Source organism: Heterodontus francisci, chromosome 30, assembly GCF_036365525.1.
Source record: "Heterodontus francisci isolate sHetFra1 chromosome 30, sHetFra1.hap1, whole genome shotgun sequence".
NCBI classification, from domain to species: Eukaryota; Metazoa; Chordata; class Chondrichthyes; order Heterodontiformes; family Heterodontidae; genus Heterodontus; species Heterodontus francisci.
In genome coordinates, this window is record NC_090400.1 from 32,920,756 (window position 1) to 32,948,619 (window position 27,864).

The 27,864-nt window shown below is 45.1% G+C and overlaps 1 protein-coding gene across 1 annotated transcript in view; it reads right to left on the reverse strand.

Moving 5' to 3' along the window:
- Positions 1 to 360: 360 nt before the first annotated feature.
- Positions 361 to 27,864, reverse strand: part of ca4a (carbonic anhydrase IV a) — a 157,391-nt gene continuing 129,887 nt past the window's right edge. The window contains exon 8 of the mRNA XM_068010314.1: positions 361 to 404. Coding sequence (XP_067866415.1) covers positions 376 to 404 — 29 coding nt within the window. The 3' untranslated portion in view covers positions 361 to 375. The remainder of the gene's footprint in view (positions 405 to 27,864) is intronic.

Here is a 27,864-nt window from a genome sequence, read left to right on the forward strand (position 1 = left end):
CAAGCTTTTGAGTAAAGGCAGTAAGCTGACGTGGAAGGAGGCCTGCGATGAGGCCACAGCCATGAAAATGGCAGGAAGAGATAGCTGCAAATTGCAAGGAAGTTCTCTTCCTGAGCCGGCAGGGGTGGTCCACCAGACCTCAGCAGGAACCAGACCACAGCAGCCAAGTTCGCAGACTCACTGTCAGAAATTTAGATGTTACCACTCCCATGGTAGCCACCATCTAAATGATCCCCATTCCCAGTCAAGGTGTTATGCCTGTGGTAAAGTTGGTCATATCCAGATGGCATGCAGGAGTAGAGGAACCAGTAATGCTCCATGTCATGGTTAAAGTCCAGGTGGCAACAATGCATCAGGTCATGGTAGAGCAGGAGCCTAGAAGTCCTTGAATGTACATATGATCACTATGGAAAAAGAAGTTGATGTTATAAGCAAGACGATCAAGAGCTGTATTCAGTCAGAGAGCAAAGGAAAACAGCACATGGAAGATGAGAGTAAAATGGAAGAAGATATAATTCCAGTGCCCACAGTAAAATTGAAGGTTGGAGATTCACAACCTACTTTCATTGTTGATACAGTTGCTACAGTGTCTGTTATCAAGACATCCCTAAGTCACATTCCCTTACACAAAACTGGTGTGAAACTGAAATAAAAACAGAAAGTGCTGGAAATACTTAGCAGGTCAGGCAGCATCTGTGGAGAGAGAAGCACAGTTAACGTTTCAGGTTTGTGACCTTTCATCAGAACACAGGAAAACCATGGTAATGAGTATATGGTGATTTCTTTGAAGTGGAAGTGGTATTTTGTTTTGGTCAATAGCTGTAGCAAGTGGATAAATGTTGAGTCTATGCCTGATTGGTGTGAAACTGACTAGTTATTCCAAAAAGAGTATTCTAGTATTAGGTGAAGTGAGTGTTAAGATGGAATACAATGATGTATCCTATTATTTGCCTTTGGTAGTAGTAGGGGGGAACAAAGTCTCCTGGATAGGAAGGAATTGACTGAAGAAAATGCTGTCAAACTGGGCAGAGTTATTTACAGTAGGGATCAGTGAGTGCAGGTCTAACATTGAAGAAGTGCTAAAAGAGCACAAAGTAGTCTTTGAATATGGAGGACCAAATGATAAAATTAGGCATTGGTACGGTATTTAATATGAGCATATCATGCAAATACAGACCTTCTTTCGAGATTTCTCATGAAAATTTATTTATTTTTAGCCAATAAGTTACGTGAATTAGTTTACATACACAAATGACATGCCAGTGTCTGCCAGAGAAATTAGTGAAGGAACTCGCAAGGATGTGGTGCTCAGTAAAGTGTTCAATTATGTCATGAATGACTGGCCCAAAGACTGTAATGATGAGAAATTGCAGGAGTATTTCACACATAGAAATGAACTGAGTGTAGATCAAGGCTATCTCCTATGGGTTTGGTAGTCTTTTTTTTTAAAGAGATACAGCACTGAAACAGGCCCTTCAGCCCATGGAGTCTGTGCCAACCATCAACCACCCACTTATACTAATCCTACATTAATCCCATATTCCCTACCATTTCCCCACAATTCTCCTACCACCTACCTACACTAGGGGCAATTTACAATGGCCAATTTATCTATCAACCTGCAAGTCTTTGGCTGTGGGAGGAAACCTGAGCACCTGGTGGAAACCCACACGGTCACAGGGAGAACTTGCAAACTCCACACAGGCAGTACCCGGAACAGAACCTGGGTCGCTGGAGTTGTGAGGCTGCAATGCTAACCACTGCGCCACCCATTATTCCACAAAGGTTTAGAGAGAGATTGTTAGAGGAAGTCTCTTACATCGAACAAGGTTTAAGAAGTATAATAGGCCCCAATGAAAAGCAAAACCAATCTACAATCAAGGACTCTACAGTGAGCTCGAAGAACAGTAACTAAAATCACCTTCAGATATTGCCTCAAACTTTTCCACTTTATTTCTTCTGCTCTTTTCTGTCTCTATCTGCATGTGTGTATCACGTATGCATGCTAGTCTGGGCGCATTGCGTATCCGTAGGCATTAACCGAATTAGAGTTTAAGTTTAATAAAGTTCAACCTTTCTTCTGTAAACCAAAGAAAACCTGTTTGGCTAGGGTCTTTGCCTTATAATTAGAAGTTAGTGAACCAAGATTCACTAAGGGGGAGATAAAAAAAAATGATGTGCTTAAAATTAAATCCTGTTATTGGAAGGCTGAGAGGGAACCCTCGACCCCTTTCTCACCTAGTCATAACTATGTATACAAATTGTGAAGAGGTCTTTGCAAAAGTATTTCCCAGGTGCCAAGCTCAGCACTAATTTCCATAGTTTCTTTTCAACACAGGCTAGACAACTTTCTGTTCTCTTGCAGAATAACCCACAGTCAACAACAGGTTTTTCAAATTATGAGTTAGTTTTTAAACACGCTCCTAAGACAAAGTTTAATTTTCTTAAGCCAGAAGTCAATAGCAAATTAAGAGAAAAGCAAGACAGTCATGAAGATAAGTCATGATACACGAGACATGAAACTTAGAGAGTTCATTGCTTGTCAGAAGGTCATGGTGAAAAACCACTGAGGCGATAAGGAAAAGTATATGGTTGGAGTTGTTGTAAAAAGGCGAGGTGCATTCACATATCTAGTGAAGACTGGGGGGAGACTTCGCCAGTTTCATGTAGATCATTTGCTTAAAAGAGGAAATCTGACAAAGGGAGAGCATGAGAAACCTCCTAAGGTCCAAATTCCTACAGTCCCAAGTGAAATTCAGAAAGAAAGTGCAAATCACAAATGAACTGAAAGTTTGCCGGTATCACAGAATCTACCAGTACAGCAAAATGAGTCAGGATCTATGATTGAAACTAATCAATCAATTTCACAGTCCCAACCATTAAGTGAAGTTGGTACTCAAAGTCAAAGTGACACTGTTTGAAATATTGGGAGAGCAGAGTCAAGCTAATGGAAACGGAAGAAGACTCCAAGACAGAAAGAGAAAGAAGCCAGAGAGGTTAATTGTAAGTATGTAGGAAGGATGAAGAAATAAGTTGTTCTTTTCATTACTTCTTGTCAAGTGATAATGTTTTTGTTAAAGACATACTGGTGGTAAGGAAAAACAATTTTTTTACATGTAAATTACTCTGTAAATATTGGTCATATACGTTTTAGTTGTGATTGCAGTAACACAAGGCTGCAACCCAACCTGTTAAATTTCAGGTATTGCTATTGCATTCTGGGAAATTATGTACATGTATCATTTTACATGTTCATGTATATGTTGATTTTTAAGTGGAGAGGGAGTGTAGTACATTATAATAGTTGAGTATTTCGTTATACTGTCCTCTCTGCTGCCCTTTCTGTTGAGGAAGTCTAAATAAAGTTTGTTCAATAATGGCTGCTTGCTGTGAGAGCACATGTTACTCAGTTACATGTCTACTCAGTGAATAAACAACAGCGAGGAAGGCTTCATGGGGGAATTAAAGAGTGATGGGGATGGAAACAGTAACTCTGTGAACTGGAAAGAGAATCAATTAATGAACTTGCATTTATATAGTGCTTTTCATGACCTCAGGACATCCCAAAGCACTTCACAGCCAATGGAGTGTCTTTGAAGGATACGGGGTAAACCTTTCACGACTGAGATGAGGAGAAATTATTTTACCCAGAGAGTGGTGAGCCTGTGGAATTCGCTACCACAGAAAGCAGTTGAGGCCAAAATATTGTATGTTTTCAAGAAGGAGTTAGATATAGCTCTTGGGGCGAAAGGGATCAAAGGATATGGGGAGAAAGCGGGAACAAGTAACTGAGTTGGATGATCAGCCATGATCATAATGAATGGCAGAAGGGCCGTATGGCCTACTCCTGCTCCTATTTTCTATGTTTCTATGTTTCTATGAAGTGTTGTCTCTATTGTAACTTAGAAAATGTGGCAGCCAATTTTCACACAGCAAGCTCCCACAGCAATGAAATAAACACCAGATAGTTTGCTTTTGGACACCAGGAGAGTTTTCCTGCTCTTTTTTGAATAGTGCCATGGGATCTTTTATGTTCACCTGTGAGGACTTTAGTTTTACATTGCACCCGAAAGAGAGGAGAAGAATGCCTTTGCAACAATATGATAACCATATAAACCATCTTAGACAATTTAACAATCAGATATGGTAATAGGGAGCACAGGTACATATCTATAATACCCTGCAATTTCTTTATAAGCAATGAAAAAAAATGCTAGAATTGCTTCACAAGCTGTACAAGTGCTAGAATGCTGATTTTACCTGGAGCTTAATTTATGATCAGTCTATGCCTATTCATTACAGGCCTATATACAAGGTTGTATTTGTGTTGTCAGCTTTTTGGAAACTGATGGTCAGTTTTTCCTACTTTTCAAGGCTGACATGTATGTTTAGTTTTCAATAAAGCCCAATGGTTTTGCAGATTCCTTAGATACAACCCTTAGCAGGTTCAAACAGCTACAGGATGGGAAGAGAGGAATCTGCTCAAGGAGTTCAAGTTCTGAGATCCATCCAGATTCAGCCAACTTGTCTGTAGCCCAAGTTCATTTCTCATGGGGTCCACCACAGCTCGGTTCCACCACCTGCCTGGTTCCAGTCTCAGTTTACCACATCCCATCCTGATTCTTCCACTGAGATAGGAAATCCCATGCTACCAGTAGGTTGCAAGATATCGAGCAAATGATCTAGCCTTGCATTTTACCCAGCTGGGTGTGGCAGTAGGCCCCAGAATATGCGCTGTTGGACCCCATGCAGTGTATGAATTAAATTAGGACAGGAATACTGATGTTTTCCTTGAAATTTGCCAGTTTGCATGAGCTCCACCTGCACATCATTATACAAGTTGACAGGTTAAGTCTGAGAGTCATTCCTCTGAATTGTGAGATTTGCAGCCAATTGGTCATGTCTTATTCTTGGCTGGAGTATAAAATTTCATGGCAGTGATTTTCATCCCTGATTTTTATTTTAAACAGACTAAAGCCTGTGATAAAATGGCAGGCATAGGAATGCCATACAAACATGTTAAATATTTGCACACTGACAGTAATTTCAAAACTACAACTTGATATTACAAGCAGTAATGTCAAGAGGGTGGATGGTGACATAGTAGTAATGCCCATGACTAGCAATCCAGAGGCCCAGGCTATGTGCCCTGGGTCCACTGGTTCATATCCCACCTTGGCAGCTGGTGGGGTTTAAAATAATAAATTAATTAAATTAATAAAAATCTGGAATTGAAAACTAGACTCAGTAATGGTGCATGAAACTATCATCGATTGTCATAAAAACCCTGGTTCACAAATGTCCTTTCGGAAAGGACATCTGCTGTCCTTACCTGATCTGGCCTACATGTGACTTCAGACCAACAGCAATGTGGTTGAATGTTAACTGCCCTCTGAAATGGCCTAGCAAGCCACTCATTTGTCAAGGGCGATTAGGGATGGGCAACAAATGCTGGCCTTGCCAATGACACCCACATCCCATAGAAGAATGAAAAGAACGTCCCGGGGGCCGTTGCATCTTCACATTGTGGTTCCTGACAGCTTTCCATCTGTTAACTTTTGAGTATGAAAATCAAATTACTGCTGACTTCCTCCCCGCGCTCCCCATGACACACTTTATTACATTCTCTGATAATCCCACTTCTGACCTTTATACCATTTTCTGCAATGAAAGGATGATTTAGCTTGCTCTAGTTCTAAGGTTAGAATGTGTTATCATTATCATGAAAAAGAGTTGATAAATACAATCCAGCTGTGATACAGGTTTTACCTTGATGAAAACATATTGTCATAAAACAATAACCAAAAGCCATATAAACGACCTTGTCTAGTTAACCTGGCCCCATGCAGAATCATTTTCATATTGCAACCTCTAATCATCTTATCCTTGTTCACCATGTATTTTCTTTCTTTTCATAAATGTTAAGAGAAAAAACATGCATCTATTAACCCTTTTGGAACTGCAGTTGACTTTCTGCACTGAGGTTGAAAACACTTGGTGGATACAAGCACCTTCACCCCTTCCCCAACCCAATACAAAATGTACATTGGGCACTTGATACTTTGGCTTTAAAGCACTCCAAGGTGTCCTGAGGATGTGATAAGGCACTATATCAATTCAAGGTCTTCCTTATATACGCTTTATACAGATACAAGGCTGGATTTTTGTTACAGAGGGAGGAAACAGAAACTGGGTCTGGGTTTTGGGACAGAAACCCACCTCCAATGGGAAACTGATTCCGATTCTGATTTTCATGGGGATAAACCCTTAATTGGTATGGAGATGGATTTCCTATCCAATTAGAGCCAGTGGGACAGGGAAAGACAGTGAGTCAGATGAAGTCATAGAGAGATACAACACTGAAACAGGCCCTTCGGCCCACCGCGTCTGTGCCAACCAACAACCACCCATTTATACTAATCCTACTTTAATCCCATATTCCCTATCACATCCCCACCAACCTACACTAGGGGAAATTTATAATGGCCAATTTACCTATCAACCTGCAAGTCTTTGGCTGTGGGAGGAAACCGGAGCACCCGGCAGAAACCCACACGGTCACAGGGAGAACTTGCAAACTCCGCACAGGCAGTACCCAGAACCGTACCCAGGTCGCTGGAGCTGTTCGGCTGCGGTGCTAACCATTGCGCCACTGTGCCGCCCTGGGCTCATATAGACACCTCACGGCAGTCATCTCTGAGGCTGCTGGTTGTCCTGAGGGGGAAATCCGCAGTTTGTGCCAAAACTTTCTACTGTACCAGAGGGAAGTGATATGTCACAGGGTAGCTGGAGGCCTGGCACTAGGGGCAGAGAAGACATTCGCTTCATTGTTGCCCACCTGGACTAATGCTGGAAGCAGTGAGGGAAAGGAGGGAGGTCCTCATTCCCATAGGGTGGCACGAAGAGGCTACCTTGCCATGCACAGGGGCACCTATCTGTTCAGCGTCATCCCCCTCCACCTCCTCTTCCTTCTCCTCACTTACCTCCTGCTCCTCATTCAATGAGCTGTCTCCTTCCAGGGCCTCACTGTGCTGAAGGTCCACACCTCTCTGGAGGGCCATGTTATGGAGAGCACCACAGACCATCACAACAATCAAGACCATTGCATGAGGGTGTTGGAAGGTGCCACCAGACCAGTCCTGGCAATGGAATCGGATCTTCAGAAACCCGATGGCCTGCTTAGATTTAGATTTTTTAGATTTAGAGATACAGCACTGAAACAGGCCCTTTGGCCCACCGAGTCTGTGCCGACCATTAACCACCCATTTGTACTAATCCTACACTAATCCCATATTCCTACCACATCCTCACCTGTCCCTATATTCCCCTACCACCTACCTATACTAGGGGCAATTTATAATGACCAATTTACCGACCAACCTGCAAGTCTTTTGGCTGTGGGAGGAAACCGGAGCACCCGGAGGAAACCCACGCAGACACAGGGAGAACTTGCAAACTCCACACAGGCAGTACCCAGAATTGAACCCGGGTCGCTGGAGCTGTGAGGCTGCAGTGCTAACCACTGTGCCACCCTGGGCTTAATGGTTGTCCTGCTGAACAGATGGCATTGGTTGTATCACCTCTGTGCCTCTGTTTGAGGCTCCCATAGAGGGTTCTGTAGTCATCTCTTCAAGGGATTTCCCTTGTCCCTTGGATCCATTCACACACTTTGGGGGATGGAATGAAGGACTGAGGCAGCCTGGACTGGCAAAGGATGAAGGAATCATGGCAGCTGCCAGGAAATCAAGCACACACCTTGAGGGAGTGGAAGCATCTTCGGTTGATGGATCTCACTGGCCGGTCACTGGGTGCATTGATGGCCACATGGGTGCAATCAATGATGCCCTGCACCAGGGGAATCCAGCAATGGGAGGCAAAACCCAATGCCCTCTGGGCCTGTGCGGGCCAGTCTGTGTCAAAGTGGATGTAATCCCCCACCCTCCTGAATATGGCATCTATGACCTACCTGATGACCTGATGAGCTGCCAACTGTGAGATGCCACCTAGGTCCGCAGCTGATCCCTGGAATGTCCAGGACATGGTAACCTTGATAGCTGCAGGTAAGGGACTGCCCTGGGAGCCGTGAGGCCGCAGGTCACTGTGGATCAGAGAACAAAGGGCTGAGACTATCTGCTTGGATAGGTGAAGGCTCCTATGGCACTGGAACTCTGTCATTTGTGGGTAACTAACTCTCGGGCAGTTGACCCGATGTCTTGGGTAGCGCCTTCTTGTTCTTGCAGCAACCCGCTGTGCTCCTCTGGCCTCCTGCTGTCCAGAAGGTTGCATCTGCTGAAGATCATCCTGGCTGCTCTGTCAAATATCGGATTAGCCTGTTCCCATCTGAACTCCCTCAGCTGGGCTTTGTACGTTCACCAGGTCTTCCCCTGCCAACCCCGGGTGCCCCAGTGATGCCAGGGGGCTCATGTCCCTCTCCAGATTTCTACCACTCACCATCGAGAAAAGCCATGTCTTCCAACTCCAGCAATGGCTACTCTGTGGCACTTTTGGAGCAGCTGCATTATTTTAATCAACCCTTCCCATAGCCCTCATGGTCCCCTGTATTGTTCATGTCTGCTGAACCCTCCCATTGACCAGACATGGCATTCTCCCTGTTCACTTCCTTTAAAAATTGAAAACTGCTGCTGAAAGCCTGTTAATGAACTCCACAGGCACTTAATTGGAAATGTGAGGGCTTGACATTCCCTCCCTCCCGGCATCCCTTTAAAAATAGCGTCGCATTCCGGAGGCAGCAGGACCCAGTGCCGACCTCCAAGAACGCAATCTTTAAATCGCATTCACACCCGCTCCCTCACACCCAGCGGGCTTTAAAAATCCAGCCCACTATGTTTCTCAGCCCAAGGCAACTGTGAGGTCAAGAGCTTATTCTGGACAAGAATCAGTCAGTGTGATAGCAGTAGGACTGAGGATCATTGCTGCTGGTAATAAGCTTTCCATTGCTCCACTTAGTTTCAATTTTGTTCTTCAACTTTTTCTTTTTTTTAACTGATTCAAGATGAGGAATCTGAAAGTGCAGCTGTGTTAAGTAATCTGATCATGATGATGAGTCACAAACAGTTGTGCAAGCAGATTTTGTAATTACTTAAAAAGTGAAGTGGATAAATATTTGAAAAAGAAAAACTATGCATAGCTCTTGTAGAGACAACACAGGCAAAATGGGCCAAATGGTCTCCTTCTATGCTGTAAAATACCTGATCCTGATCCTGACTATCATCTAGTGGTTCCTCATGACCTAACCCTTTCTCTTCCTGACCTAATTCCCAGACTAGACTGCCCTCCCTAATTCAAATTGGCTTCTTTGCTTAACCCAGCTTGTCTGCTTGAGTTGATTTGGGCCTGGTCTCTCTGTCTGGTCTGAGCTGACTTCCCTGCCTGACATGAAACTTGGTGTGAGGCTATTGTGAATTGGTCAATCTCCAATTGGTTTCTTTTGAATCATTTTGTTAAAATGTTTGTTCTGTTTTGGGAAATTCTGTTATTAACAGAATCAGAATCAATGGCTTGAGAGATCTTAAAGCTGAAACCATATCTTTGAGCTGGCGTCCGTTCAAACAGGCCTGTGCTTGAGATTAATGGGAAGTGAAATTCGTTAGCTACATTGATGGTAATCATTGTCTATAAAGGATTGATAAGATAAGCCAAGAAATGTAACAGCTCGCAAATGCTGCATCAGATAAAAGGAGGTAGAAAGATGGCACCCGTTACCAGGCGGGTGATTGAGCATATGAAAGCAAATAAGTTTAAACTAAGCATGACAGATGATTGGCTGCCCGGAGTTAGATGATCAGGGATGACTGGCACTTTGGGGCATTAAAGAAGAAGGACAGTGAATGGTCTAGTGCAGAAGTAGGGGAGAAGACGAGGTTGTTGGACTTGTGCAAGTGGATGTAGATGTTGGCTAAAGGAGTCGAACACTTGCCTAATCAAGAAGACACCTGGATTGTGCAGGTAGGCGTAAATGCGAGCAGTAAATCATCAATGTATTGGAGCAAGCATTCAGGCCTAGAAAAGACCTTTAAGACCTTTGCCGCTTTCTTGTGAAAGATGGTTGGGGAATTATGAAACCCCTGCAGCAACTCAAGTCCGTGTGTAACTCTGATCTTCAAAGTGAAAACAAATTCGTATTAGTCTTTCTTCCTGATGAGAGGGCTCTAAAATTGTTTGCAATATCAAGGATTGAAAAGTACGTGGATCCAGTGGGTACTTGAGATACTGGGGTCGGCATCTCCTGCACGGCCAAGGAGCGTGCTGCTGTGGCAGGATTTAGTTTTTAATAGTCAATGGTCAGACTCCCAACATCCACCTGGTTTCTTCACAGGTCAAATAGGCATATTGGTCATGACAGTGCCAGTCTGGACAACACCCTGCTTATCAATGACAGAATGATCGCCCTAATATAGGAATGGCTATCTTTAGGGATAGGATACTGTTTATGTCACGTGAAGTATTGATTATGCCAGGATTTGGATTTGGAAACAAGCCACTGCTACAAGGAGTCTGAAACTAGAATGAAAAGCTACCATTTCCACTTTGATGGTTCAAATGACTCCACTCTGATTCAAGTATTTACACCAACTCTACATTAATCGGATGGCCCCGCAAGGTGGCAAAGGATGGGTTTTCCTGGCAGGGGGCGGATTGTGAGCCAGGATCCCGACACCGGCCAGAGCGCATTTCCTGGGCTCTAAACTTCTGGATGGCGACCAGGAGTGCAGCATCAGCCTGGAGGACGCCGACATCAAGGAGGCTGTCCTTGCTTCCCCTTCTCCCCTTCCTCCCTCACACCTCCTCCCCCCGTTGCACCCACTTCCCCCCCTTGCTCCCCTTCCCCCCCCCCCACACCCCCTTCCCACATTGCACCCCCTTCCCCTCCACATCCCTTCCCCCTTCGCACCCCCTTTCACCCTCTACACCCCTTCCCCCTGCACCTCCTTCACCCCACCCCCTCCCCCTTTGCAACCACTTTCCCCCTCCCTCTTGCACCCCCTTCCCCCCTTACCCCTCACACCCCTGCTCCCCCTTGCCCCCCATGCCCCCTACCTCCACCCCCTCCCCCTCGCACCCCCTCCCTCCTCGCACCCCCTTCCCCCTTCCCTCTCCCTCCATGTAATCACACAGTTTACTTGTTGGGGCCCCTGCTCAGGGATAGGAGCTAACAACTCCCCTGCCTTGTGGGTGTCTCGGGAGAGACCAAGGCTAAGTAAACCCTAACAGAAAATCCGGAGCGGATCCCCTAAGGCGGTCATGTGTCACCTTTGGCATGTTTCCAGCAGTTCCTGCAGCCATACCGGTGCCAAACGTCGTGCTCTGCACTCCTTTGGATCCCACTAGGAAGGCCGAGAGGGGGGTTTTGGCGCTTGGGCAACTCACAACCTCCATACATTCCGCCCAAGCATGGGCCATGGAGAGGTCACTCCATAGTCGCCTCACAGCAACCAAAACAACACGGAAGGCAGCAGTTACGGGTTATAAGTCCAGCTCAATTGGCATAGAGATTGGGCGCCACGGGTTGCCTTTGTCGATGGGAGAGGTCATTGCATCTCACTGGACAGCTACCGCCCACCTCAAACCGGGCAGCCCCCGGTCAGAAAGGTTCTGTCCCGCCACAGTCCACCTGCTTCAATGGGTGCTTGGTGCTCAGGATCATTGCCCGACAGGTAGACTGTAACACCGCACCAAACAGCACGGTAAAAAAAGGAAAGAAATTACAAGCCCTTCATTTTGCAAGCTGGAACATCAGAACTATGTGTCCTGGCCTGTTGAAGACCTTACACAAATCAACGACTCTTGGAAGACCGCCATCGTTAACAACGAGCTCAGTAGACTCAATGTGGATATTGCAGCACTTCAGGAGACACGCCTCCCTGCGAGCGGATCTCTAAGTGCAAGACTGCACCACCTTCTGGCAGGGTAGGGATCCTGAAGAACCAAGACAGCATGAAGTGGGCTTCATCGTCAGAAACTCTTTACTCAGCATGATAGAGCCAGCTTCCAATGGCTCGGAACGCATACTGTCCATCCAACTGCTCACCGCCTCCGGTCCAGTACACCTACTCAGCATCTATGCTCCAACATTCTGCTCCCCACCTGAAGTTAAAGACCTGTTCTACGAGGAACTCCATAATATCATTAGTAACATTCCTAATACCTGTCATTTGTTCCTGCTGGGGGACTTTAATGCCAGGGTTGGGGCCGACCATGACTCATGGCCCTCCTGCCTTGGGCACTATGGCATTGGAAGGATGAATGAGAATGGACAGAGACTGCTGGAGTTGTGTACCTATCACAACCTCTGCATCACCAACTCGTTCTTTCATACTAAACCCTGTCACCAGGTTTCTTGGAGGCACCCAAGATCACATTGTTGGGACCAGCTGGACCTCATCATCACAAGGCGAGCCTTTATAAACTGTGTCCAAATCACACGCAGCTTCCACAGTGCAGACTGCGACACCGACCACTCCCTGGTGTGCAGCAAAGTTAGACTCAAACAAAAGAAGCGACATCACTCCAAGTAGAAGGGCCACCCGCACATCAACACTAACAGAATTTCTTATCCATAGCTGTTACATTCGTTTCTGAATTCACTTGAAAAAGCCCTTCAAAACACTCCTGCAGGGGATGCAGAGACGAAGTGGGCCCACATCAGAGATGCTACCCATGACTCAGCAATGACCACCTTTGGCAAACGTGAGAAGCAGAATGTAGACTGGTTTCAATCTCACTTTGAAGAGCTGGAACCTGTCATAGCCGCTAAGCGCATTGCACTGTTGAAATACAAGAAAGCCCCCAGCGAGTTAACATCCGTAGCACTTAAAGTAGCCAGAAGCACTGCACAAAGAACAGCCAGGCGCTGTGCGAATGACTACTGGCAACACCTATGCAGTCGTATTCAGCTGGCCTCCGACACCGGAAACATCAGAGGAATGTATGATGGCATTAAGAGCTCATTTGTGCCAACCATCAGGAAGATCGCCCCCCTCAAGTCTAAATCAGGGGAAATGATCACTGACCAATGCAAGCAAATGGACCACTGGGTGGAACACTACCTAGAACTGTACTCCAGGGAAAATGTTGTCACTGAGACTGCCCTCAATGCAGCCCAGTCTCTGCCAGTCATGGATGAGCTGGACAAACAGCCAACAAAATCGGAACTCAGTGATGCCATTGATTCTCTAACAAGTGGTAAAGCCCCTGGAAAGGATGACATTACCCCTGAAATAATCAAGAGTGCCAAGCCTGCTATACTCTCAGCATTCTATGAACTGCTTTGCCTGTGCTGGGATGAGGGAGCAGTACCACAGGACATGCGCGATGCCAATATCATCACCCTCTATAAGAACAAGGGTGACTGCGGTGACTGCAACAACTACCCTGGAATCTCCCTGCTCAGCATAGTGGGGAAAGTCTTCGATCGCGTCATTTTAAACAGACTCCAGAAGCTGTCTGAGTGGTCTACCCTGAGGCACAGTGCGGCTTTCGAGCAGAGAGATCCACAATTGACATGCTGTTCTCCCTTCGCCAGCTACAGGAGAAATGCCGCTAAAAACAGATGCCCCTCTACATTGCTTTCAATAGATCTCACCAAAGCCTTTGACCTCGTCAGCAGACGTGGTCTCTTCAGACTACTAGCAAAGATCGGATGTCCACCAAAGCGACTAAGTATCATCACCTCATTCCATGACAATATGAAAGGCACAATTCAGCATAGCGGCGCCTCATCAGACCCCTTTCCTATCCTGAGTGGCGTGAAACAGGGCTGTGTTCTCGCAACTACACTGTTTGGGATCTTCTTCTCACTGCTGCTCTCACATGCGTTCAAGTCTTCAGGAGAATGAATTTTCCTCCACACAAGATCAGATGGCAGGTTGTTCAACCTTGCCAGTCTTAAAGCGAAGACCAAAGTACGGAAAGTCCTCATCAGGGAACTCCTCTTTGCTGATGATGCTGCATTAATATCCCCCACAGAAGAGTGTCTGCAGAGACTCATCAACAGGATTGCAGCTGCCTGCAGCGAATTTGGCCTAACCATCAGCCTCAAGAAAATGAACAGCATGGGACAGAATGTCAGAAATGCTCCATCCATCAACATCGGTGACCATGCTCTGAAAGTGGTTCAAGAGTTCACCTACCTAGGCTCAACTATCACCAGCAACCTGTCTCTCGATGCAGAAATCAACAAGCGCAGGGGAAAGGCGTCCGCTGCTATGTCCAGACTGGCCAAGAGGGTGTGGGAAAATGGCACACTGACACGGAACACAAAAGTCCGAGTGTATCAGACCTGTGTCCTCAGTACCTTGCTCGATGGCAGCGAGGCCTAGACAATGTATGTCAGCCAAGAGCAACGTCTCAACTCATTCCATCTTCGCTGCCTCTGGAGAATGCTTGGCATCAGGTGGCAGGACCGTATCTCCAACCCAGAAGTCCTCGAGGCGGCCAACATCCCCAGCTTATACACACTACTGAGTCAGCAGCGCTTGAGATGGCTTGGCCATGTGAGCAGCATGGAAGATGGCAGGATCCCCAAGGACACATTGTACAGCAAGCTCGTCACTGGTATCAGACCCACCGGCCGTCCATGTCTCCGCTTTAAAGACGTCTGTAAACATGACACGAAGTCCTGTAACATTGACCACAAGTCGTGGGAGTCAGTTGCCAGTGATTGCCAGAGCTGGTGGACAGCCATAAAGGTGGGGCTAAAGAGTGGCGAGTCAAAGAGACTTAACAGTTGGCAGGAAAAAAGACAGAAGTGCACGGAGAGAGCCAACTGTGTAACAACCCCGACAACCAATTTTATCTGCAGCACCTGTGGAAGAGTCTGTCACTCTGGAATTGGCCTTTCTAGCCACTCCAGGCGCTGTTCCACATACCACTGACTGCCTCTGGGCGCTTACCCATTGTCTCTCGAGACAAGGAGGCCAAAAGATAGAGAAAAAAAAAGAAAGTCTGTTTAACAAACAGGTTCAGGGGTCCATTGATGGACTCCTCTTCCTCCAAGCACCCACAATCATGTTTACTGCCAACGAAGATGGAGGCATGCTTATACACAAGATCACAGATCACCGAATTCAGATGATCAGGTGCCGCATTACCCGTTACCCACTTTTAAATTGTTTCTACTGAGTGTGCATCCAATATTTCCCTCCTACCCAGTCCAACTTCGTCCATATTGGCAAACCATAAGAAATTATTGACCTAGTCAACAATGACACCATACCGAATCAATACATCCATCCACAGACTCTTCTCCCATCAGCGGTATTCACGAATACCATCGAAGGCACTACACAAACCAGACCAATTAGGGTAAGCCTGGAGGCTCCTCCTCTATAAACAGTTGCCGCAACAGAGCCATCAAAGCCTTTAAATACCAAACCTTCCCCTCCAGCTGCATGGTGGATTTCAGGGAATGGGGCATATATTATGGTCACGGCAAACCTGGTATCTATCAACATAACCTGTTACTGCCCCCTCCCCCCTGCCCCCAAACAACAAGGAACTCTGGGCTGCCATGGACATTATGTTGAAACCTCACCTCCGACTCTCCTGGGGAACCATGTTTCATCATAACTCAGGCTGACTCGTGGGTCCCTCTGAGGGTGTTCCTGAGGGTATATCATGGAACACACCCACAATGCGTGACACATTGGCACCTCACCACCTCCCCCGACCCCCCGTGGTGACCGTTGTGGTCATTAAGGTGACTAATTTATCCAGCTTTCATTCCAACCCGGTTTATCCACCCTCCTGTTGGATATTCAGTCCTCCCCCATGGTTGTGAGGCTGGGCTTGAGGGACGTAATGGACTCCTCCTTGGCATCCAACACTCTCGCATAATATGCCCTACAATTGTAACACAAACCCTTTTGGGTCCATTGTTCTGAATGTTTGACAGGAAACTGTTGTTTCCTCATAGAGGATTAGTCAATGGACATTAAGCTTTACTCCAATGAGATACTGATATTACTCCCAGACTAATGATGCTGCTGCCACTATTGTTACAATACCAAGGGGAATCACATGAATGTCCACTACCACCAACCTCCATCCCGATCTTTGATGACCACCCAGTCCAGAAAATGCCCTTGGAGAATGCTCCAGGCATCTCTGTTGACGGATTATCATTTCACATACAAGAGACACATCACACTGGTTTTGCCTTTGTCTTACCCAATAGAACCATTCAACAGAATTATCCTCCACACACTGCTCAATACATAGAGTCACAGAGTCATTATGGCACAGAAGAAGGCTATTTGGTCCAGTGTGTCGATGCCAGCTCTCTGTGGAGCAATCCAATCAGTCCCATTCCACAGCTCTATCCCCATCGCCCTGCAAGTTTGTTTCCCTCAATTTCATCCATCCAATTTCATTTTGAAATAATTCATTGTCTCTGCTTCCATCAACCTCATAGGCAGCGAGTTCCAGGTCATTACCACTTGCAGTGTAAGCAAGTTCTTCTTCACATTCCTCCTGCATCTCTTGCCCAAAACCTTAAATCTGTGTCCCCTAGTCCTTGTACCATCAGCTAATGGGAACAGCTTTTCTTTATCTACCTTACCTAAACCTGTCAAATCTTATACACATCTATCAAATCTTCCCTCAATCTCCTTTGCTGGAGAGTAGAGTTTTGGGTGGACACAACTTTATGTAGAAACAAATAAGGTAGTTAAAGGTATAGGAAAAGTAAATTTGGAAAATTGTTTTAAAATAGATTGCAAGAGAACGATAAAATGACACAAGTTCAAACTAGTAATGGACAAATTTAGGACTGATACTAATAAGTACTTTTGCATACGGAGAATGATCAGTACGTGGATAGAGTTGGGGAAGTGAAAACCCCTGGAAACATCTGAGAAACAAATAAGAAACAACTAGCAGTGATATGCAAAACACTTGCAGTGAAATTAATATGATTATTGCAACAGTCCTACTTTAAGTACAGGATTTCTGGTTATTGCTTCACCAAAGACTTTATCAAATAATTGTCTCCGCCATTTTGCCACACGTAATCAATTCCATCATCACATCCATCCCTCCCATGCCGTTCTCTCCCTCCCATGGCATCTGCTTCCTTACATGTCATTCCATCCCTCTTATGCCATCCACTTCCCATTCTTTTCATAATTCTCAGATCATTCCCATCCCACCCTTTCTTCCTATGCCATCTCTATCCCCCTTTCCATCCCTCACATGCCAACCAATGCCCATCCCCATTCCATCCCTCCCATGCCAGCCTCCTTCCATGCCATCCCCCCACCCTCATGCTATTTCGGCCACTCCCACCTATGCACACTGTATCCTGCAGAGAGACTGCACCCAGAAAGAGAGTTGGCACCTCCCCTGACCGTACCCTGGAGAGAGGTTTGGCACTTCGCGAGACCTTACCCTGGAGAGAGAGTCGACACCTCGCCTGACCATACCATGGACAGAGAGTCGGCACCACGCCTGACTGTACCCTGGAGAGAGAGTCGACACCATGCCTGACTGTACCCTGGAGAGAGAGTCGACACCTCACCAGACCTTACTCTGGAGATAGAGTCGACACCTCGCCTGACCATACCATGGACAGAGAGTCGGCACCACGCCTGACTGTACCCTGGAGAGAGAGTCGGCACCACACCTGAACATACCCTGGAGAGAGAATTGGCTCTCACCTGACTGTACCCTGGAGAGACAGTCGACACCTTGCCGGACCGTACCCTGGAGAGAGAGAGTTGAAACATCGCCAAACCGTACACTGGAGAGAGAGTCGACACCTCACCAGACCTTACTCTGGAGATAGAGTCGACACCTCGCCTGACCATACCATGGACAGAGAGTCGGCACCACGCCTGACTGTACCCTGGAGAGAGAGTCGGCACCACACCTGACCATACCCTGGAGAGAGAATTGGCTCTCACCTGACTGTACCCTGGAGAGACAGTCGACACCTTGCCGGACCGTACCCTGGAGAGAGAGAGTTGAAACATCGCCAAACCGTACACTGGAGAGAGAGTCGACACCTCACCGGATTGTACACTGGAGCGACAATTGGATCTCGTCTGACCATACCTTGGAGAGAGACAGTCGGCACCACGCCTGACCGTACCCTGGAGGGAGACAGTTGGCATCTCCCCTAACTGTACCCTGGAGAGGGAGAGTTAGAACGGCGACAGACCATAGGCTGGAGAGTCGACACCTTACCAGACCGTACCCTGGAGAGACAGTTGGACCTCGCCTGACCGTACCCAGGACAGATAGTCGACACCTCATCAGACCATACCCTGGAGAGACACAGTTGGCACCTCGCCTGACCGTACCCTGTGGAGAGAGTCAGTATCCCGCCTGACCATATCCCAGGGAGAGAGAGGGTGTCGGCACCTCACTTGACCATACCCTGGGGAATTTACCTTCTGCTGTTTCTTTTCCTCCACCAATCCCCGCCACCCCAACTCCGCTGCTGTCACCAGCTGTTGGCAGCTGAGCGGGATGACACTCACATATGGGCGGCACAGTGGCGCAGTGGTTAGCACCGCAGCCTCACAGCTCCAGCGACCCGGGTTCAATTCTGGGTACTGCCTGTGTGGAGTTTGCAAGTTCTACCTGTGTCCGCGTGGGTTTTCTCCGGGTGCTCCGGTTTCCTCCCACAAGCCAATACACTTGCAGGTTGATAGGTAAATTGGCCATTATAAATTGCCTTTAGTGTAGGTAGGTGGTAGGGAAATATAGGGACAGGTGGGGATGTGGTAGGAATGTAGGATTAGTATAAATGGGTGGTTGATGGTCGGCACAGACTCGGTGGGCTGAAGGGCCTGTTTCAGTACTGTATCTCTAAACTAAACTAAACATATCTCAAAGTTAAATTTAAAGCAATAAACAGAACTGGGTTTTTAAAAATTGCAGTTAGCAACCACTTCCCTGAAACAACAGTTTTACAAATTTGTTATGTATCTCATGCCATTAAAAAAAAGCTTTTATTTATTTCCACCTCTGTCCCAGTCTAAAGTGGCATCAAAACAAAACGCACCCCATGTGCCTCCACTTGCACTGGCCACTGCCCACTAAATAAACCCACCAACAGATGCACCCCTTAAATTGACCAATCAAAGCAGTCCAGAGAGTCACAAACTGCATTAGCATAGATTACATGCTGTAATGGGAGTGTTTCAGTGCATTTCTGCATGAGTGAACCAAAATGGGTCAAACGGTCACCCTAATCCAAAATGATTTTTTATCTTATGAGAAATTGCCCAGTCATTTTCCTTTTAGCAAGCAAACAAGTTGCACAAGGTAGCTTGTTTTTTTTATGATTCATGTCTTCCTCTATGCAAATAGTTTATCAGCACAATAAAGTATCATTCTCTATAATTAGTGATAAGATCATCAGGCAACTGAATTGCAACAAATTGCACAAGGAGACCTCTCTCTGGCCTGCTGTACCTGTACTCATGTTTCTTCCTGCTCCTAATGTGTTTCCCAGCCAGTTGAATGAGCTTCTGCATCCAGAATACATCACCCCTTTAAGTGCAGGCTGGCTTTAAAAAGTGCAGGCTAGCTTTAATAGGTGCTCACCTCACACAAACTTTGGGCTCCCTGCTGAGCGTGCAGCCACTCAGCAGTACACTTAACGCTGGGCTGCACACCACAAGCAGCAGGTTGCGTGCTGCCTGCATTACTTTCAATGGGCACAGGTTAATCATGTATCATGATCACCACGCCTGTTATTGAGCCTTATTGAATTTTTACCCCCCAAATGTTTCAGGTGTGACACGTCATTAGGGTTACATCCGAACGTCATCTTTTTCTTTCAAATGCTAATCGATCTGTTGTGTGTATCCAGTTTTCATATTGTGTTGAATGATTTCATGGAATCATATAATTCTCTACTACACACATGAACACACACGTCAGAATGTTTCTTTTCATACAAAATTTTAGCCCAAGTCTAATCCAGAGTATGGACACTTTTCTAACAAAGTTGAAAGCCAAAAAAACCCTACACCCAGAGAATAAAGTCAAGGAAACATTGGGTCATCAGTATTTGACAACGTAGGTTAACAAATGAAGGGGTCCTTCCTCAGAACATGCAGTGACCCTTCGTGAGAATTTACGAACATTAACCCAGATGTTGGTGGACATAATAAACAGACCTGGATTTTATAATCTGAATTCAGGTCACCCACTCATAGTCTGCAACATAAAATAGTAATGGAAGTCTTCTTCAATATGGGATGAGGGAAACAATTGGAATCCTTCAATCATTAAAGGATTTATCCTTTATATAACGTTAAACAAAAATAATAGACATCTATTATATACACAAGTCATATTCATAATTGTTTTTACTGCTGCCTGTTTTAAGCCTTCATGAATCATATTTCTTCTGTATTTATTATAGCTCCTTGTAATGATTTTCCCTGCCTCTTTTTAATTACTCTCTCTGCCAGCTTAACCTAGTTTCTTGCTGTTTAATGTGTTATCTTTTTGCAATTGTACAAGTCTTGCAAATTCCTGCACCCATTATAAACTCATCTAAATTGTTTGATCATCTAACATTAATTAACTTTTTTTGATTTGGGATTAGATTTGAAGTATACTAAAATCCCAAATCCATCAAGCCCATTGTAGAGCTTGATCTTTCAGGTTGCATTACACAATGGCCATGGCTCATGGAACATGATAACATTGGTATGATATCAATTGTAAATGAACAAAATGTTCATTCATCTTTTGCATTCTGCACTACATGGCCAGGTTTCACACTGCTACTATCCTTCTCCTTTCAAGTTAGATTTCAATTGTGCAAATAATATCAACTCAGTTGCTCAGCTGCACCATCCAGAACAGGAACACTTATGTTAAATACCAAGACGTGTTTGGAAAGACGACCTCGGAATGGCAAAAACTACAGTGTATAAAACAGCCAGGCTCCAAGGCTATCTGACTCCTACCCCGTCATGGTAGCAACTAAATGACTGCAAATCACCGGGTATTTTTCTGTGACACCATAAATAATAACTTTGCTATTTATTTAATTTTTCTTCATTTTGAACAATATTTTAAAAGTTTTTTTTTTCAGAGCTGTGCTCCCCTGATGGTATCCAGTAAACACCTGAGCCATGCAGAATGAGCATGAGTCAGGATTAATCCCAGTCCTGAGGTAGTTGATCTCACCCTGAGCAATGGCTGAGATATGACATTTACCTTCAGTGTCTCTCAGTGAAAAAAAGAGATACAATTCCACAAGTAGTGGTTGTTCTGTATCTCAATCATTTCCCTGGGTGAGGTCAGCCACCTCAGGGCTTCCACTCCTGATTACTATCCTGTGATAATTGCTAGATTGGTGCATGCATATATTAAGTGAGAACAGCAGCTGTCTTGTATGAGATACTCCCAGAGCCAAATAGTCATCTGAAAATCACTTACAAGATTCAAACATAAATATAAACCCTACAGGTAAGGTACCAGGAGCAACCATTACTTGTCAAACCATAATCCCAACTAGCAGTCAACATCAGAAGAGGAGAGGAAGAAAGAAAATTCATGAAAAATGCATGCGCAGACCTCAGGCCATCCCAAAGTGCTTTCCAGCCAATGAATTACTTTTGAAGTGTAGTCACCGTTGTACTGTAAGAAACACAGCAAGCAATTTGTACACAGCAAGGTCCCACAAACAGCAATATTATAACGACCCAATAATCTCTTTTAGCGATGCTGTTTTTTGAAATACTGCCATGGGATCTTCTACTTCCACCTGAGATGGGGTAGATGGGGCCCTCAGTTTAATGTCTCCTCTGAAAGACAGCATTCCCTCAATACTGCACTGGAGGGCTGAATTTTCAGGGTCCCCCAGAGTTGGGAACAGAGGCGGGGGACAGTGGGGGGGTGCCCAAAAATACTGGCATGGGGCTGTGTATCAATTTCTGGCTGCAGATCCTGGCACCAGCAATAATCACTGGGGCGGGTGGTAGAGCAGGACAGGAATCCCGCTCTCCTCCAAATTAAGACCAATTAACGCTGTTGTCAAGCTCATTAAGAGCTTGTCAAGGGTTCAAGTTCAAATTTTTTAAGGGCCATACAGTTTCCCTGTGGCTTGAGAACAGTTTATTTGAAGGTAGGCGAGTAAAGAGTGGGAAGCCACCAAAGCTACTCCAGGACATCGCACTAGCCCCATAAGAGGGTCAATGGGACAAAGGGGGTTCGGACACTTGGTAAGGAGGTGCCCTTGGCATCATGGGGGCAGAAGAGCAGGGGGCAAGTCTGCCAAGGACAATTGGATGGCCACCTGCTCAGAAGGAAGGCTCTAGCTGGCAATGGAGACACGACTGTCAGATTTTAGGCCCAGTGATAATGAGCGGAAACATCCTTTACAAGAAAGGCAGAGGCCTGGGCATCAGGAGGGCACGGGGGAGGAAAGAAGGTCAGGAAGGCAATGGAGGCCAAATCCTCAACAAAGGGTCGACTGCCCCCAAGACTGAGCTACCTGGAAATGACTGAGAATCAGTGCTGCAGGAGACTGCGACTCTCCAGGCAGATGGTCACAGAAATCTGTGACCTCATTGCTGAAGACCTTGCACCTCACACAACTGGTCACCATGCCCTGCCACTAGCCGTAAAGTCACAATGAACGTCTTCCCTTCTAGCTCCTTCCAAGGATCAGCTGTGGACTTTAGTGGCATCTGATAAATGACTACACACCTCTGTATCTCACTGGTCACTGATGCCCTTTTTGCCAGAGCTGGACAGCACAATCATTTAACGACAGACGCGGCCTTGCAGGGACAGATAGCTTTAGGATTTTCCCCCATTGCTGAATACCCCAAGGTTCAGAGCATCATCAATTGCATCCATTTGGTCATCAAAGCCACCCACTGACCGGCCAGTGAGATCCATCAGGGCTTCCACTCCCTCAACGTCCAACTGGTCTGTGACCACAACAAGAGCCTCCTCCATGAATATGCTGCTTTCCTGGCAGCTGCCATGAGTTCTTCATCCTCCACCAGTCCATGCTGCCTCAGATCTTCACTCCAACCACCAAAATGCATGAATGAATGCTAGGGTACAAGGGAGATCCCTTGAAGAGACGGCTACTTACCCCTCTACAGGAGCCCCAGCTAGAGGCACAGAGACGATACAACCTATTGTCACCTGCTTAGCAGTAGAACCATTGAGCAGGTCGTCAGGCTTCGAAAGATGCAATTCTAGTGCCTGAACCAGTCAGGTGGTGCTCTCCCATACACTCCTGAAAGGGTCCCAGTCACTGTGGTGGTCTGCTGCGTTCTCCATAACTTGGCCCTCCAGAGCGGAGGGGACCTTCAGGACAGTGAGGCCCTGGAGATCATCGGGGGAGGAGTTGGAGGTAAGAGAGGACAAGGAATTGGAGGCGGAGGGAGATGACACTGAACAGAGAGGTGCCCCTGGCTGTTCCTGCCACCCTCCGAGAAGAGGACCTCCCTCCTCTCACTCACCGCCTACAGCATGAGATCCAGGTCGCCATTGATTAAGCAAGGGTCTGCCCTGCCCTGGGTGCCAGTGGTCCAGCTCCCCTGTGACACCTCACTTCCCTCTGGTGTAGTGGAAGGCTCTGGCACAACCTGCAGATCTCTCCCTCAGGACAACTAGCAGCCTCAGTGATGGCTGCCATGGGAGTCTAAATGAGTCCCAAACTTCATCTGAACCACTTCCATTCCCACCCCCATTGGTTCTAAATGGAAACCCATCTCCACATCAATTAAGTGCCCACCCCCAAGAAAACCTGAACTTTAATCAGTTGCCCACCGAAGGCAGGTTTTTGACCCCAAAACAAACCCAGCTCTTGTTTCCCACCTCTGTGATGAAAATTCAGCCCAGAGTGTCAGCCTAAATCTTTGTGCCATGATCTCTGAAGTGGGAATTGAACCCAAAACCTTCAGACTCAGAGGCTAACAACTGTACCACAACTGACAGTACAGGAGAGGAAAGGAAAAACTTAAACAACTAATATCAGTAAGGCACATATTAAAAAAGTGCCATATACTTCCCAGTGCAACATGATACTTAAGCAATTTATGGAATTGGCAATATAAAACACGCCCATAAGTGTCAACTTAACTCAGTGGTAACACGCATCCTTCTAATTCAAAAGGTTATCACTTCAAAACCCACTATAGACTTGAGTACATAACACTTACGTGCAGTATTAATGGAGTGCTACATTGTTGGAATAGCTGTCCTTTACAAGAAATTGTTAAATTAAGCTCTGTTTGCCTGCTCAGGTGAAAGATCCCAGTGCACTATCTGAAGATGAGCAATAAGTTCGCTCATGCCTTGCATAACATTAATCTCTTAAACAATACCACCAAAAACAGATAAACTGGTTTTATCTCATTTGCTGATATGGGATCTTGCTGTGTGCACATTGGCTGCTGAGTTTGCTTACAATTATATTTCAAAAGCATTTAATGGCCTATTAAGCACTTTGGGATGTCTGGAGGAAAAGAATGGCAATGTATAAATGCCAGGCTTCCTTCTATGACTTTGTTGCTCATATGTCCATATATTGTTTAAATATTGCTGAAAATGTTGTTGAAGCTTTTCATCTAGCACTCATCAAGACAATCCACAAGAATACCAATGCAAGGGAAAACAACAAATTTATACTGTATGAGAAGCCTTCTCAACTGGTATCAAGGAAATGGAGTTCATTTGACTGCTCCATTTCAAAGGTGAATTTGAGTGCAGGGTGGAGGCCATTAAGATGTGTAAGGGAATTATTGACATTGCACCTGTTTCAGCTAAACAAATAAGTGGCAGCCCTTCGCTGGTTCCTCAGGGCAGTGCCTTGACCAATCAGAGTCAAGCTGTCTAGTTTAAATTTTAAACAACATTTGGCAGTTAACTGTCAGTCAGTGTTAACTGGTGCATTTTCCATGGCAATACCTCTACCAATCAAAGGTCACTTGCCAACCAATAAAGTCTCTCTTCTCATACAGTATAAATTTGTTGTTTTCCCTTACATTGGTATTTTTGCAGATTGTCCTGATGAATGCAAGACGAAAAGCTTCGATATCATGTCTCTATTTTCAGCAATACTCAAGTTCTGCACTACCAAACGACTATTGTTTAAATATGATGATACACTGAGATACTTATAGTACTTTCTATTTTACTTAATTAGAAAATTAATGAGGATAGTAATTTATCATGTAATGAGTTATCTTCGTTCTTCATTGATAAGCCTTGATTAGTCCATGAACTGCAGCAAAATGACAATTTCTGATCAAAGATGAAGTTGGTTTGGTTCAAGATGTATTGGCCAAATTGAAAATTCAACACAGAAGCAGACCATTTGGCGCAACTAGTGTTTGCTGAGTCTATACTTTACATGAGCCTCTTTCCAACATGCTTCATCTAACTCCATATAACTTTCTGGGGAAAAAAAGCACACAAATGTACTTCATTGCCCTGATACTGATTCCAAATGCCCAGAAGTGCTCACCAAATCCTCAAATCTCAGCTGTAAGATTATAGTTGTACTGAGAACCTTTTTTTTCTATGTCTTCCCTGAGTAGCTACCTTAAAACATGGTCCACAATTCACACCCAGTGGATTCACAATATTCCTTAAACTAAATGGCATGAAGCATATCCAACTTACTTCATGTCATCCTGGTGTGAATGGCACAGTTAACTGGTTTGCTCAGGCATGAAAAAAAAATTCAGAAGTCCAAATCATTGGGAAATTTTCTCTTACTGTATTGGTTGCCAGATTGTTCACTTATTAGATTATTGTTATGGTTCTAGAATATAGATGTTCAGGTTAACACAGAAATAAATTACTTTTTATAAATCCTCTATCCAGGTCAGGCAAACATGGTTTAAGAAAGTACAGAAGGAGGAGAGGAAAATTACAAATATTTGATTGGAAAAAATATCAAATAAGTGAGACTTCCGAGTTTTGAAGTGTTGGCAAACTGGCAGAAACTCAAAAGTCCCAGATTGATCAAACAACAGTCACTTATTTGAACTAGACATTTCAGGTAAGAAATCGGAAGAGGATACTTGCTCAAGAGAAGACTTGTGAAAGCTATTGGAGTTATAGAAATTGATATCAGCGATGTCTCCAATGGAATCCATCATCCCAAAGCAATACTTTTACAGTCGAGTTTTGTTTGACAGACTTGTTCAGACTCTGTAAGGAAATTACCATCAAAGGTTGGAAAACTATTTGCCAGACTGATTCTGCTCTGTTATTTCAGTGGCAATTGTTACTATTCAGACTTCCTTCCAACACTTTCAACTTGCATTCAAAGGAAAAAAGCAGTTTCTATAAGCAAACCTAGTCACTAATGCAGTATTGTTTGTGGTGTGATTAGGATAATTTAACTAACCCTTTAAATGCAGCATAATGAACCAGAAACTATGTAGGTCACAAATATACCATTCCATCTAGTCTGAAAGGCATCTTTAGCTGTTACTTTCAGGTTAAAACAAATAGATTTATTTGCAAGGAATATAATTATGCAATTGTTAAAATGTGATCAGCAAGAAGCCATGGTATAAATACCGAGCAGAAATTAAGATAGGATCTGCCCACAATATCTTACTTAGGGTATTTCTTTACACAGCTTGATAATATGTAAGATTATGGTCTTTGAGGACTATGGTATTCCCACCCACCACATGAGATCTGTCAATTTCAGAAACTTAAACAGAATTGGAAACTGAACTCTGAATTTAATTACTGAACTAATGGGGCTGATTGACTACTCCAATGCTCTATTAGCCAATTTCCCATCCTCCTCTAAAATAAAAGTAAAATACTGCGGATGCTGGAAATCTGAAATAAAAACAAATGCTGGAAATCTCAGCAGGTCTGGCAGCATCTGTGGAGAGAGAAACAGAGTTAACATTTCAGGTCAGTGACCCTTCTTCAGAACTGGCAAATATCAGAAATGTAAAAGGTTATAAGCAAGTAAAGCGGGGGTGGGGCAAGAGATAACAAAGGAGAAGGTGTAAATAGGACAGAGGGTCACAGAATAGCTGACCAGAAGGTCGTGGAGCAAAGGCAAACAATATGTTAATGGTGTGTTGAAAGACAAAGCATTAGTACAGATAGGGTGTTAATGGACTGAAAATTGAACAGCCGCAAGTACAAACATGAAAAAAAACAGTTGGTAAGCAAACTGAACAAACTAAGATGAAATAAAATAAAATAAACACAAAAAAAAAATTAAAAAACGAAAAAGAAAAAATAACTAAAAATAAAAGTAAAATGGTGGGCCCCGTCATACTCTGAAATTACTGAGCTCAATGTTCAGTCCAGCAGGCTGTAATGTGCCTAATCGGTAGATGAGATGCTGTTCCTCGAGCTTGCGTTGATGTTCACTGGAACACTGCAGCAATCCCAGGACAGAGATGTGAGCAAGAGAGCAAGGGGGAGTGTTGAAATGGCAAGCAACCGGAAGCTCGGGGTCCTGCTTGCGGACTGAGCGGAGGTGTTCCACAAAGCAGTCACCCAGTCTGCGTTTGGTCTCCCCAATGTAGAGGAGACCACATTGTGAGGAGCGAATACAGTATACTAAATTGAAAGAAGTACAAGTAAATCGCTGCTTCACCTGAAAGGAGTGTTTGGGGCCTGGGATAGTGATGGGAGAGGAGGTAAATGGGCAGGTATTACATCTCCTGCGATTGCAGGGGAACGTGCCATGGGAAGGGGATGAGGTGGTGGGGGTAATGGAGGAGTGGACCAGGGTGTCGCAGAGGGAACGATCCCTTTGAAATGCTGACAGGGAAGGGAGGGGAAGATGCGTTTGGTAGTGGCATCACGCTGGAGGTGGCAGAAATATCCTTTGGATATGGAGGCTGATGGGGTGGCAAGTGAGGA